At 40.2% G+C, this 12,870-nt stretch overlaps 1 protein-coding gene across 1 annotated transcript in view; it reads right to left on the bottom strand.

Annotated features, from left to right (window-relative positions):
* Gucy2f (guanylate cyclase 2F, retinal) overlaps positions 1-12,870 on the bottom strand; it is an 89,743-nt gene that overhangs the window by 26,533 nt on the left and 50,340 nt on the right. The window contains exons 9-12 of the mRNA XM_042690053.1: positions 11,748-11,904; positions 5,870-6,019; positions 2,689-2,837; positions 343-506 (exon numbers count right to left, since the gene is read on the bottom strand). Coding sequence (XP_042545987.1) covers positions 343-506; positions 2,689-2,837; positions 5,870-6,019; positions 11,748-11,904 — 620 coding nt within the window. The remainder of the gene's footprint in view (positions 1-342; positions 507-2,688; positions 2,838-5,869; positions 6,020-11,747; positions 11,905-12,870) is intronic.

Genomic DNA, 12,870 nt, shown 5'->3' with positions numbered 1-12,870 from the left:
ATAAAAACTGGAAAAATAATGTAACTACTGTCCTATATGAGCTCAAAGGGCTGCTTATTTTAATTGGTCAACCTCCTGCTAAACTCACAAAGTGACATAGAAAAAAGCAAAAAACTTAAATGACCAGCATGATCAGCAAGTAGTAAAAAATTAGGATAAGTACTCTGCACCCTTGGTTGCCAGTTCTACTTTGATTTGAAGGTGTGACTCAAACCTACTGGGAGTAAAAAGGGTACAGGACAGGGGGAAGGAGCAGTTCCTTGATAAGTAATTTTTTCTTTTTTTTTTTTTAATGAAACACACTGTTATAAGGATTCACACTCCTCAGGTGTTCACACATACGGTGGTAGCATCTGCGTTAGAAGCTTTTCTGTTTTCTGTTTTTCAATTTCCAGCTCTTCAGTCCGCTCCCTGATCAAATCTTCCAAGTTGCTAGAATATTGTTCCAACATCCTAAGCATGGAATCGATGATATTGGTCTTTTTCCCTTTATTGCAAGTTTTAAACTGAAAGTCAAACAAAAAAATAAAAGAGCCAGGGAATGCTTTAAATGTTAAAACAGGCTCCCTCATCAAGAATACTTTTTTTCTAAAATGCCAGGCAAGAGAGATAAGAAAAGTCACTACTCACCCTTGTCACCCTGGCCCATTCATAGGGCTCTATTCCCCACTGAAGTAGTTTGTTCCCTATCCTTTTGGTTCTTTCAAATCTAAGCAAAGAGGCTCTAAGCAGGCTTCTTTCAGTTCTGAGATGTTATCAGAAGAACTGTGGCTACTTCAAAGAAAATAGGGCTAGGTCTTAAGCCCAGGCCAATTATGGGTATGGTAAGCATTAGAAGAATAAGAGTTAGTCTACCATTCTAAACCATCAGCCTACTAAATCATTTGTAGCCTCAAATACTACTGTACTGTCAGTTTCTGATAGTGGCAGGTTCCTAGATCATGTAAGAGGGTTCAAGATATATGTAGTAAGATCTACCCCTATTTCTTGGGGTCCAAGAATAATATGTCCCTTAGTACTTGCCATTCATGTCAGTCAGGGACATATAGAAATTCAATTGGTCTTGCCCCACGTGGTGTCCTGATCCCTTAGGATGAGGCTGTTTATCACAAATGTTCCATTCACCCTCCTAAGATCTTGTCCATCTAAAAAGAGCTTGATTGACATAGCATTAGAATCACAAGAAGTAGCCCATTCCATGATATTATAATTGGCATGCACAAGGCTGTATTCACAACAATAAAAGACTGCTGGCAGTTTTGCTAAGTAGACTTCTAGGACCCTATCTTGGTAAACACCTTCCTATGGAGTTGGGTCACACATGCTCCCTGTAGTAACTACTACCATATGAAAAGTACTAAGAGTTTTGTTTTTTTCTGAGCCTGATTCACGTTTATTTGTCTTCCAAGGTCCTGAGGGTAAATTCAGCAGTGAGTTCAGATGCTTCAGGATCCGGCTATTGCTTAACTTAGGAAGCTTCCTTCTCCTCTCCTCATTTAAGTTTCATTAATTGCAGAAAGTTGAGAGCCTAGCCTTATTGTCAGACAGGATAAACTTCCACTGAAGCATTTTAGCTCCAGAAGGCTTGTTTGAAAGTTGTATAATGCATACTCCTCTATCATCAGCTTCTCTGCTGCCTTCTGAAATAACATCTTTAGCATCAACACAAGACAAATGCTTTTTCCCCTGCCTCCTGGTAAGGTTTTAGAAATGTGACCTTTATGGTCCCTTACTTTTTCCATACTATTGAACACCTGTTTGAGTGTCCTCAAGAAACCTACCCAGTCTAATGGAGGCATTGTTAGCTGGGGACACGGATGACTTCATCAGCAGAGCCCCCTAGACTTTCAATCAAACTCTTTCTCTTTTCCGCCTCAGATACCTGCCACTCAAAAAGCATCTCAGAGCTGTACTCCAGACAGACTCAAGCCTCTCTCTGAACTAGCACTCATGGAGAACACCCATAGTTTAGGTATTCTGTAATTTTGACAAAGTTTAAAGTGCATGCTCCAATGGCAGAAGTGTACCCTAGCTTCCTCAGCAGGAACTCTGTCCATTCCTCCATCTCCCCTTCCTATCTCCACCTGGAGGGAAACAATCAACCTCTTTAGAAATTTAATATCTCTTGAGATAAGTTATCATTTTTCATACACCAATGGCCTCAAGTAGTTCCGGGGAACCCAAGAAATCTCCTCCTTTTGCAGTCCACGTGAACATCCTTTCAAACACAAGGTTTCCCTTGCCCTCCAAAAACAACTGGGCATTACCTAAATAGCATACTCATCAGGGTTCTCAAGGATCTCAAGAGCAAATGTGAATGCTTGAGGAGCACTATCTCTTCTAAGACACCCATCTTCCAATAGTCTCAGTCTTTGTGAATGCCTAATAGAGTTTAATCCATCACTGAAAGATTGGTTAAGCTAGATTTTGGATAGTCTGTTGAAGAAGTTCAGACACAAAAGAACACCAGAAATAACCTTTGGGCTTTTGGAGGATATGCTGGTTATATTCCAGAACCAAGGACATAAAAAGAAAAAAAAAGATCACCCCAGAATGCTCCTCCAAGTGAAGTGTTCATTTCCCTTGTAAGGAATTCCTTTCATAACATGATGAGGACCAACAAGTCATTGTTGTATAGAATGCCTTCAGGGTGGCTTCTGAACAGTGACACGATTGACAGAGCCTCACCTGGTTAAATATTTCATCAAAAGTTGGTCGTTGTTCTGCAGCCTCAGCCCAGCACTGCTTCATCAGCTGGAGACATTCGGGAGGAGCATATTCAGGAGAAACTACTGGTCTGTACACAGGAGGAGGCTTCTTAAGTCTGTCTATGATTTCTGCCCACATGCAAGAAGTGAAATGTTTGTAAGTCTTAGAAAAGGCATCAAGGCTGAACAGAAACAACTGAGTTTATCCAGCAAAGGGATTGGTCAGGAGGAAAGAGAAGGACTATCTTTTGCTTTCTCCTAAGGTGGCTTAAATGTTGATTGTATTTGAGCAAAGGTCATACTAGACCTTTCAGAATCAATCAGCTTTATCCTACTTCTGCTAGGGCTTACATGCAGTTATCTCATGTCATTTCTAATACTGCAACTGCAGTGTGTTGGCTCCTACCTCTATGTCCATATCATCTAAGCCTTACAATGCCCACAATTGACCCACTTAACTCTTACTACAGGCCCAGGTCCAGCCCAGTTCCTGGCTTTGGGACTTGAATAGCTTCTAGGCATAGATAATTGAGAACAGTAGTAAATAGTTCATGGCCTTTTCAAGAACCCTTCTGGTTGGTGGTCAATGAAGTCCACTTTCAGTAAAACTTTATATATCAGAGTATGAGCTGAACACTCTGTATGCATTGTCTTGTTAGATTTTCACCACAAGCAGATGAAGTAGGCATTTGAATTTTTACCAGTGTAAAAATTGAATCATAGAGAGTAACCAACTTGCCAGAAGTCACATGAATAATAAGCAACAGAATCTGGATTTGAACATGGGCAATGTCCACTTACCACATTGCTCAGGCCTCACCTGGGAGTTACTAAACTCCCTGTTCAGACAAAAGCCATTAGGAACCAAAGGTCTGAGTCAACAAGAATTTATTTATTTATTTTTACAAAAGTCGACTTCCTAGCAGCAGTTGAAAATCATTTATTAGCTTTCAATGCCCCCACTTACACATATGAAGCTTTAAAATGATCTCTCTCTGATTCCAGCATGGACTTCTTTAAACCTTTATTAAAGTACACTGACCATGTCACTTTCTTGCTCAAAATCCCTTCATGACTCCCCTAGCCCAAAGAACAAAATCTAAGCTCTTTAACATGGACCTTGGCTATCTCTTCAAGCTTGTTTCTCACACTAGTCTCCTCTCCATCACACCCACCTCCTAACCTCTGCATATGAATTGAATCTTGCTAGACCTAGCAGTGTGCTATTCCTACCCCTGTACTGGCCACACAAGTCTAGCAGTACTTCTTTATACTTTAGTATGTCTTGACTCCATGAAAGAAGTTCTATTCTTGCTTCTCATTTCCCAGCTCCATGTGACATAACACCTTCCCTTCCTATAATCCAGATCTTCCTTATCAGTAATGATTTCTCTATCACAGCATCCTACTCTCAGTGTAATATATGTCATAGGAATGTACCCCCCTACCTTGGAATGTAAATGCCCTGTGCACTGCCTGGCAGAGGGAGCCCTTGTCCTTTTGTCAGAACATACCCAATTGAATGGGTCACTCATCTGCATGCCCTTGTGGTGATTACAGTCAAATTGCAATATACAGTGCAAAACAATACACATGCTTTAGCAGGGATACATGGAAATAAGCACAGAAGCCTCCCTAGAGGTGGTAATAGGAGTTGGATGAGGCCAGGTGGAAAAGAGAAGGGGGAATTCTAGCTACTGTGAATAGCATGTGCAAAGGCACAGGCATAGAGAGAACATGGTGCTTTCAGAGCACTGCCAACGTATGCTTTAGGAAAATAAATGGAAAAGGCAAAGATTGTGAATGGCCTTGTATGTCATCTGAGGAGTGGGGGCTTCCTGTAGCAAGTGATAGGAACTAGTTGGAAGGCTTTAAGTAGAAGATTGATGGGAAACTTTGAATGCAGCAAAAGATAGCCATGTGGTTTTCTTTCTCCATTTTTTTATATTTTAAATTAATCTAGACTTCCATAAAACTTGTGAAAATAGTACTATGATTTCTTGTGTGCCTCTTACTCAGCTTACCCTAATGTTAGTAATATATAACCACAGTAAAAAGGAAATTAATATTAATAGACTCCTTACTTGAATTTTATCAAATTTCCCCTAATGTACTTTTTTCCTATTTTGTAATCCAATTCCAGATCTCATACTACATGTAATTGTCATGTCTTAGTCTCCTCCAATGTGTGAACATTCCTCCTTTCTTTCTTATCTTTCACAGTAGGCATAATTTTAATGGGTACTGGCCAGTTATTTTGTAGACTATCTCTTAACTAGGGTTTGTTTGAAGTATTGTTATTGCTATTGTTGTTTTCATGATTTGATTAAAGTTATGCTTTCTTCTTTTGGCAAGAACATCACAGAGGTATTGTTGTGCCCTTTTTGGCACATCATATTAGGAGTATATGATGTCAGTGTGTTTTCTTACTGATCAAAGTCACTCTAATCTCCTGGTTAAGGCAATGTCTACAAGAGACATCATCTGTAAACTTGCTATATTTCTCATTTATAACTTGTATGTATCTAGGACGTTCACACAGATTCAGGCAGTGCTATGAAAGCAGCATGACCTCCCCTTGCCTTTGCACATGCTATTCACAATGCTCACAATTCCCCTTTCTCTTTTCCACCTAGCTTTATCTAACTCCTGTCACCACCTCTGGCGAGGCTTCTTAGGCTTTTTCATTGTGCTTTAAATAACCCTTTGAGAATATGTGTTTCCCTACTCATTTTATCACACATTGATAAAAAGCTTTCCTGAGAATTATGTGTTTAGGTAGAAGACACAGATGAAAACCTGTGGCATTCCATAGGAAAAGACTGACATCCAAGAAGATCCTGAGGGATAGTGAAATACTTTACAAGAACTGTCTCAAAGGAATAGAAGGGAGTTCTTAGGTAAAGAAGACTAAAGGATTGACATAGGTTCTGAAGACCCTTGGCTTACATCACCATTAGTAAAAGAACCAGCTTCTTGGATATGGAAATTTCAGCCAGATTCCTAAAAGCTGCCTGGCTTCAAGCCATACTTGCATACAGCACATGCTGTAGAGTAGCAGGCTGTTAACACAGTCTTCTGGCAAATCACAACAGCCTGGTTGGCCTTGATGATCTGGGTCACAGTGGGACCCTAGTGACCCTTTCTCACCTCCTGCTTACCTTGAGCAGGCAGATCCATCATGCAGAATGGGGTGCCCCGGACCATCACTTCTTGCATGATGATGGCAAAGCTATACACATCTCCCGCAAAAGATCCTAACCTGCTGCCCTCTGGGGCTCTCAACAGTTCAGGGGCTGTCCACAGCAACTCTGCAAAGAAAGAATTGTGTAATGAATGCCAGGAAGATTAACTGACATCTGCAATGCCCTCAAGGGCACTAAGGGTACAATTTTATTGACTTTTATATTCTTATTACACAGACTGGCATGCTAGTGCCCCCCTCTTGGGATCTGAATCTATTAATCTAAGGAATTACATGTAGAGAAAACATACTACTCTCTCTACCCCCAGGGTGGAGAGACAGACACAGCAGAGGTGTGGGGAAGGGCAAGAAGCTTGCAGTAGAGACACTATCTAGTGCTTGCTTTCTTGCTCTCTTGAGCCTGCAAGTAGTGGCTGGCAGATTTCCAGGGAAAGGCAAGTGTACTGCCAGACTGGTTGCCATGGATTTGCTGTTTACTAAGATCTATATGTGTCTGGTAATTTGATTGTGCTGAGTCTCAGGGATTCACAAGTTGCTTTTTCTAGGTTACTCTAAAAGGATTAGAGGATCCTCAGCCTTCTCTGTTCCCTGCAAAGCAAAAGGGCACAGCAGTGACTTTAATTCAGTTTTGCAAATATTTATTGAGAGTCTACTACATACCAGCCACTAAGCCAGATGTAGAAATGATACCAGAGATGAATCAGTACTTGGCTTTGCCCTCTAGGAGTTTACAGACTACTGGATGTACACATCTAAGGCGATAAAGGAAAGATAATGATAAAGGCCCATATGTAGCCCACAAAAATGAATCCATTAAATCCATTGTTAATATCCACTGCTGCTTTCAAAGCGCTACAGGGAACAAAAAAAATCTCTACTTTTAGAATTTATGACAGAACATTAGAAAATTTTGTACTGGGTAACTGAAGGAATAATATAAAGAACTATGAGAGTGTTAAAAGGGTAGTTAAAAGTGTGGGAAGGCTACCACTTAGGTTGAGCCATGTAAAATTGCCAGTTCTGTGCATGTACATTGGAAATGATTGAATAACAGCAATTTCCTCAGATTCAAACGAATACAAACCTGAGCTGATCAACTTAACCCAGGAAGGCTTCCTGGAAAAGCTAAATCTTAAATGTGCTTGTTAAGGTCAAGGATGTAGCTTTCTGGAGCTGAGAGGGTAAGGGCTTTGCAGGGAGAAAGAACAGTATGTGCAAAAGAACAAGAGGCAGAAAGGAGCAAATTGCGGGTGGTAGGAGGGTGGTAAGCAGATTATCTTGGCTGAAGAGAAGGGCTCTGTTAAGGAATAATGAGAAAGGAGAAATGGGCTTGATGAAGTGGGGGAGGGAGGATGGCTGGAAGAATGGGGGCAGAAGGTGAGAGGCCCTGAGAGCCAAATGAAGGCATTTGGACTGAATACAAAAGGCAGTAGGGGTGCTGGAGCTAGAGAGGGATTTGATGAAAGCCGTGTTCAGGAAGATTAATCTGGCGACCTGAACTAGCAGGATTGAAGGAGAGAGGCTGAGTCAGGGAGACCAGCTAGGAAGTTATTGAAGTAAGAGCCAGAGTGCTGAGGTGAAAGGGGCCTGAGTGGGGGTGGGGCAGCAACAGCAGGGAGGGGAACCAGATACGTTGGAAGGCTACATAGGCAAAGGAAGTGGCCAGGCTAAGGATAAGTGGACTGGCTTTTATGAAGAGGAGGGACTTGGAGGAAATGAGAGGTTGACATGCAGGTTGGGAAGCTGAAGAGTGTCTGATAAGAGTGGGGAGAGTCAGGAGGAAATTGATGATGCACGGTCCATCTTGTTAAACATGGGATATTAGATAGGGAGCCCAGCTACAAGTTCCCAGGAAGCAAGGACAGCAAAAGATCACTAATTATTTTGGTTTGTTAGTGAAATTAAGTAAAGAGAAATTCACCCTTCAAATCCTTATTTTCAACCAACCCTGATCAAAATGATAGGAAAAGAAATTCTGGTCTTCAAGATGCATTGTACTTGTAAACTGGTTGTTGAATGGTAATCCCTTTGTATGCCCTTCATATAAGTATTTAACGATAATAAAATTATAACATAAAAGAATGAAATTCTGGCTGGGGCTCACACTTGCAATCCTAGCTACTCAGGAGTCTGAGATCTAAGAATCCTAGTTCAAAGTCAACCCAGGCAAGAAAGTTCATAAACACTTATTTCCAATTAACTACCATAAAAGCCAGAAATGGAGCTCTGGCTCAAGTGGTAGAGCAATACCCTTGAACAAAAAAGCTGAAAGACAGCCAAGTGATGGTGGCTTATGCCTGTAATCCTAGCTACTCAGAAGGATGAGGTTTGAGGATCACAGTTTGAAGCCACCTAGAGCAGAAAAGTCTGTGAGAGTCTTATCTCCAATTAAGCAACCCCCCCCCCCCAAAAAAAGCCAGAAAAGGAGCTGTGGCTCCAGTGGAAGAGAGCTAGTCTTGAACAAAAAAGCTCAGGGTCAGCACCCTGAATTCAAGCCCCAGGACAAGTGGTGGGGAGGGGGGAAGAAAAACAAAGCTCAGGGACAGTGCCCAGGCCCTGAATTCAAGCCCTGAACTAGCATACACAAAGAAACACAAAAAAGAAATTCTGGTCTCATTCCTAATAATCTATCCATCTTTGTCATTCAGGTGTACCCATTCTTTGTCACCCTACCAGGCTCTTCTGATAGTGTCTCATGAAATTCTGATTCACAACCGTGGTTTTACTACAGATATTATGTGTCTCCCTCATTAGGAAAACTGCCATTTACAAAAAAAATTTTAAATGTTGAATTGTACTGTAGTTAAAAAGTATACATTCATGCTGGAGACTTCAAGCTCCATGGTTAGAGGGGAAGCAGAAAGTGGATATTTTAAAGCCTAGAAAACTGTGTGGGGCTGGCTTCTCCGTGGCACCCTCTCCTTGCACATTTAAAAGCATAAGAATAGAAAAGAGCAAAATTCTCTGGCAAAAAGCACGGTGATTAAATACAATCATAACCAAATAGTATTTTCAGAGAGCACTGACATGTATGTTGTTAATGGCTAAAATGAGGTTGTATCTGCACTATACTTACCTATTTGAGTATGGACAGTAATGAATACACTTATAACCCATTCCCATTGCCTCATCCCCACTCTAGAACCAAGTAAGAGCCACTAGGTACCATTAGGGTTGAACTCTCAGAAAAGCAAGAAAAATTACTTTGGCTTGTTTTGTATGAGATGAGCCAGTACTAACTCTGAGCTTTGCCGTGGTAATAAAATCAACTTTGGGGAACTGCTGCAGTATAGTATTAAAAAACATAGAACTGAAAATCAAGAGACTTGTGTTCAAAAATTTCAGTTTGATTACTGCTTGGCTTGTCTTTTTGAACCTCTCAACTTCCCTGTATGAAAAGTGGAAGTTAAGCCAGATGACTTTCATAGGTATTCCAACTATCAAATACTGCTAGCTTTGACTTCTTTTTTTTTATTTTTTTATTTATTTTTTTAATCTCTATTTTTTTAATTTAATTTAATTTTTTTGTGAACATACTGTACAGAGTGGTTACAATTACATGAGCAGGATAATGCGTACATTTCTTATCAAGCATTGCAGCCTCCTCCTTTGTTTACCCTTCACATCCTAGCTTTGACTTCTAAAGGAGCAAGTTCCTTTCTTTTATTTTATTCAGTTACTATCATTCAACATATATTTGTTCTGCCAGATATGCTAAAAACACAGAGGGAATTAAATGTGTTTTGTGCCTTCACAAAATGTATAGTTTGGGTGTAGGGAGAACAAAGCTAATTACTTGAATAATACTAGAAAAGTATATTAGAAGAAATTTTGAGGCCCTAGAAGAGCATGAAGAGGGGAATTTAACTGAGCATAGAGGGTCAAGGAAAACCTGGTGACATAATGATACTTAAGGAGTCTCCAAAAAGGAGTAGGACTTAGCCAAAACTAGAGGAGTATAGGATTGAATGGGAAAGGAAGACTATGCAGGCAGAGATTTAAAAGAAAGCCTAACATAAATAAACAACTGAAAGAAGTTCAGCCTGGCTGAAGCATAGAGATGGAGGGGAAATGGCAAGGCCCAGACCAGGCAGGGCTCAAAAATCATGTAAAGGAATTTGAATTTTATTTTAAGAACAATGAGAAGCCATTTAATGAATTTAGGCCCAGCAGTAAAGCAATCAGATTTGCAGGTTAGAAAGCTCCCCCTGGCTGCAGGGTGTGAAAAACACTGCAATTTGGAGAATGGAGTAACAAGCTGAAAGGGAGACAGGAAGATAGAGACAAGACACAACACACATGCACATGCACATGCGGGCACACACACACACACACACACACACACACACACACACACATTGCAGATATCCTTTACCCTGAGAACATGTGTTTATGTTTGAAAGTTGCCAGCCTGTGAATTAAATGAAACTCTCTAGAAAGGTAGGTGTTCCATTTTTTCTATATGATAATTTGGACAGAATGCTATATACTTGCCATCTTTGCAGCTGTTGTCTTCAAATCCTCTTGGAGAGCTAGACACAAGGCAACTACTCCAAGCTTTCAAACTATAATTAGCCAAACAATTACTGCAAAACTAAGAATAAGAACAGATCCATGAGAGAAAGAGTGGCAATATCTCATGCATTTCACTGTGATTATTAGGAGCTTCAACTCTTCCAAAGCATGAGTGAGCAAAGAAAAAGGAAATTACAAGTTTCCCTTTGGATGGGTGTAAGGGGACGGGTTTCACAAGCCCTTAAATGAGAGCCCCAGCCTTGCTGCAAACTAGTTGTATGATTCAGAAAATCCATAAGCCTTAACTGTCTCATATGTAAAGTGAGAGTTGTAATGGATGACTTCTTAAAACTTAGTATTCCATAGTCCTGTAAAGAACAACATAGTACCAGTGATGATTGGACTGCGTGGGGCCGCCTTTTCTCCCCTGTGGTACAATTTTTGAAATTTTATCATGCTAAAGATCCTTCTAAGAATAGGAATAAATTTTGCACCTTTACATCTCCCACTCTTTTTTTTTTTTGTCTGTTTCTCTATTTTTTTTGTCATGAGCTCTCTTCTTCACTTTCACAGTATTGGTTAAAAGTTCCAGTGCCCAAGTTTCCTATATGGATTTAACCCAATTGGTTCTCTTCTTCTTTTCCTCTCTCTCTTTTCTGTCAGTTCATTACCCCTGGCTCTCCCTCCCCCTCCTTAGATTTTTTTCCCTTTTGCTTTGATCCATTATGATCCCTACAGGCATTGCTTAACGCTGTCACTGGTGCACTAGACAAAAGACAAAAACACAAAATAGACGTTATATGCATGCCTTCTTGTTTACTACAAAGCTATCATTCTGTCTGTAGCTAGTCATCCCATACCACACATAGAGCATTTATTTTCTGGGGGTCACTCCTTGTTTCTTCTGTGAAAGACACAGTGCTGGTATGCTCTGGGGACATCCCATTCCAGAATGCACTTTGTGGGAGTCCTGCTTCCAAATTACCCTCCATTCAATTTGACAAGTATTTATTGAGCACCTACTGTGTGCCTAGCACTCAGCAAGATTCTCTAGGGACTGCTGGGGTCTCTAAACAATACAGCCTAATCCTGCCACAGCAGGAACTGCACATTATTGCACTGGCTTTATTTAGAAGGAAAGGCTGGGCTGAGGTTACAGCCTGCGAACTTTATTCAAGTCCCTTGGCTTGGAAATAAGGCTGGATTTTCAACAAAAGTGAGGAGTTGAAATCAGCCTGAAGCTTTAATTCAATGCATATTTTTTGTTCAAACCTTGGAGTTACCTTGCAAGCATTAGAAGGGTCCAATTCTTTGCTTACCTTCTACCAGAGGTTCCTCTTCAGAAAGTCTCAGCATTTCTAAAATGTTATTAAGACCATAATCTGTCACTTTTAACACAAAACGCCCATCTACAACACAGTTTCGAGACTTTAGCCTCCCATGAACAAACTCTCTGTGGTGTAAGTACTTCATGCCCTGCAGATAACACAAAAGAATTTATTTAGGAAAACAGGGGTTATACCATGGGGGAGGGACATACAAAGCAACAAAAAAATCACGTGGTACCTTATAAATATGTTAGAAACAATAGCAAGAAAGAAAAAACCACTTTTGTCCTTATCTTGGGGTTCATTTTGTTTATCATTTCACTGTAATTGATGTTGGTATAATTTGGGGAGCGGACAGGAAAAAACAAATTGTTTAAATAGGAATACAGGTTGACCCATTGCAACAATAACATGTACACGACACTATGCTGAAAAACAAACTTTACAATTTAGGCAAGCGGGGAGATGGGAGGGAAGGGATGGTAGGGGAAAAACAAAGGAGGAGGCAACAATGCTTGATAAGAAATGTACTCATTACCTTGCTCATGTAATTGTAACCCCTCTGTACAGTATTTTCACAATAAAAGAACTTATTTTTTAAAAAAGAATTTATTTAAAAACTTATTTGACTATTTGTGCTCTTAGAGCCACTTTCTGAAATTGTTAACGGCATGAGCTATTATGATCTAGAATTGAGGCTTTTTCTCTGATATGCAGGGAAAGCAAACCTTTGAGAAGATTTTTAGATCCCTTTTCTCTTTCAGTGTAAAGCTTTGATGAAAAATCATAGTTGTAGTTACTGAGAATTATGTGTTACTGGGGTACTTCTTGGCATTTCAGACACAAGATGGATCCATAGATCCATAATTGCCAGGAAGTAGGAAATTCTGATTTTTTTCAACAAGTCTAAAGTACCTCTCATCCATTTTTGGCAAGGAATAGAAACTGTTATAGCTTTTTGGGTGGGCAATTTGGGAAGAGCAATAAGAAATTTAAATATGTATGCCCTGTGAACAAGGGATTCTACTTCTCCAGAGAAGCATTTATTTGTTTGCTTCCATGCACAAAAAAAAGACAGAAGAGTGATCCCTGCAGCTTGGCTTTTATATCATTA

This window comes from Dipodomys spectabilis, unplaced genomic scaffold (assembly GCF_019054845.1).
Source record: "Dipodomys spectabilis isolate Male_0828 unplaced genomic scaffold, ASM1905484v1 ptg000132l, whole genome shotgun sequence".
Classification (NCBI taxonomy): domain Eukaryota; kingdom Metazoa; phylum Chordata; class Mammalia; order Rodentia; family Heteromyidae; genus Dipodomys; species Dipodomys spectabilis.
The sequence above is the reverse complement of the archived record's forward strand: the minus strand, read 5'-3'. Positions and strand labels throughout refer to the sequence as shown.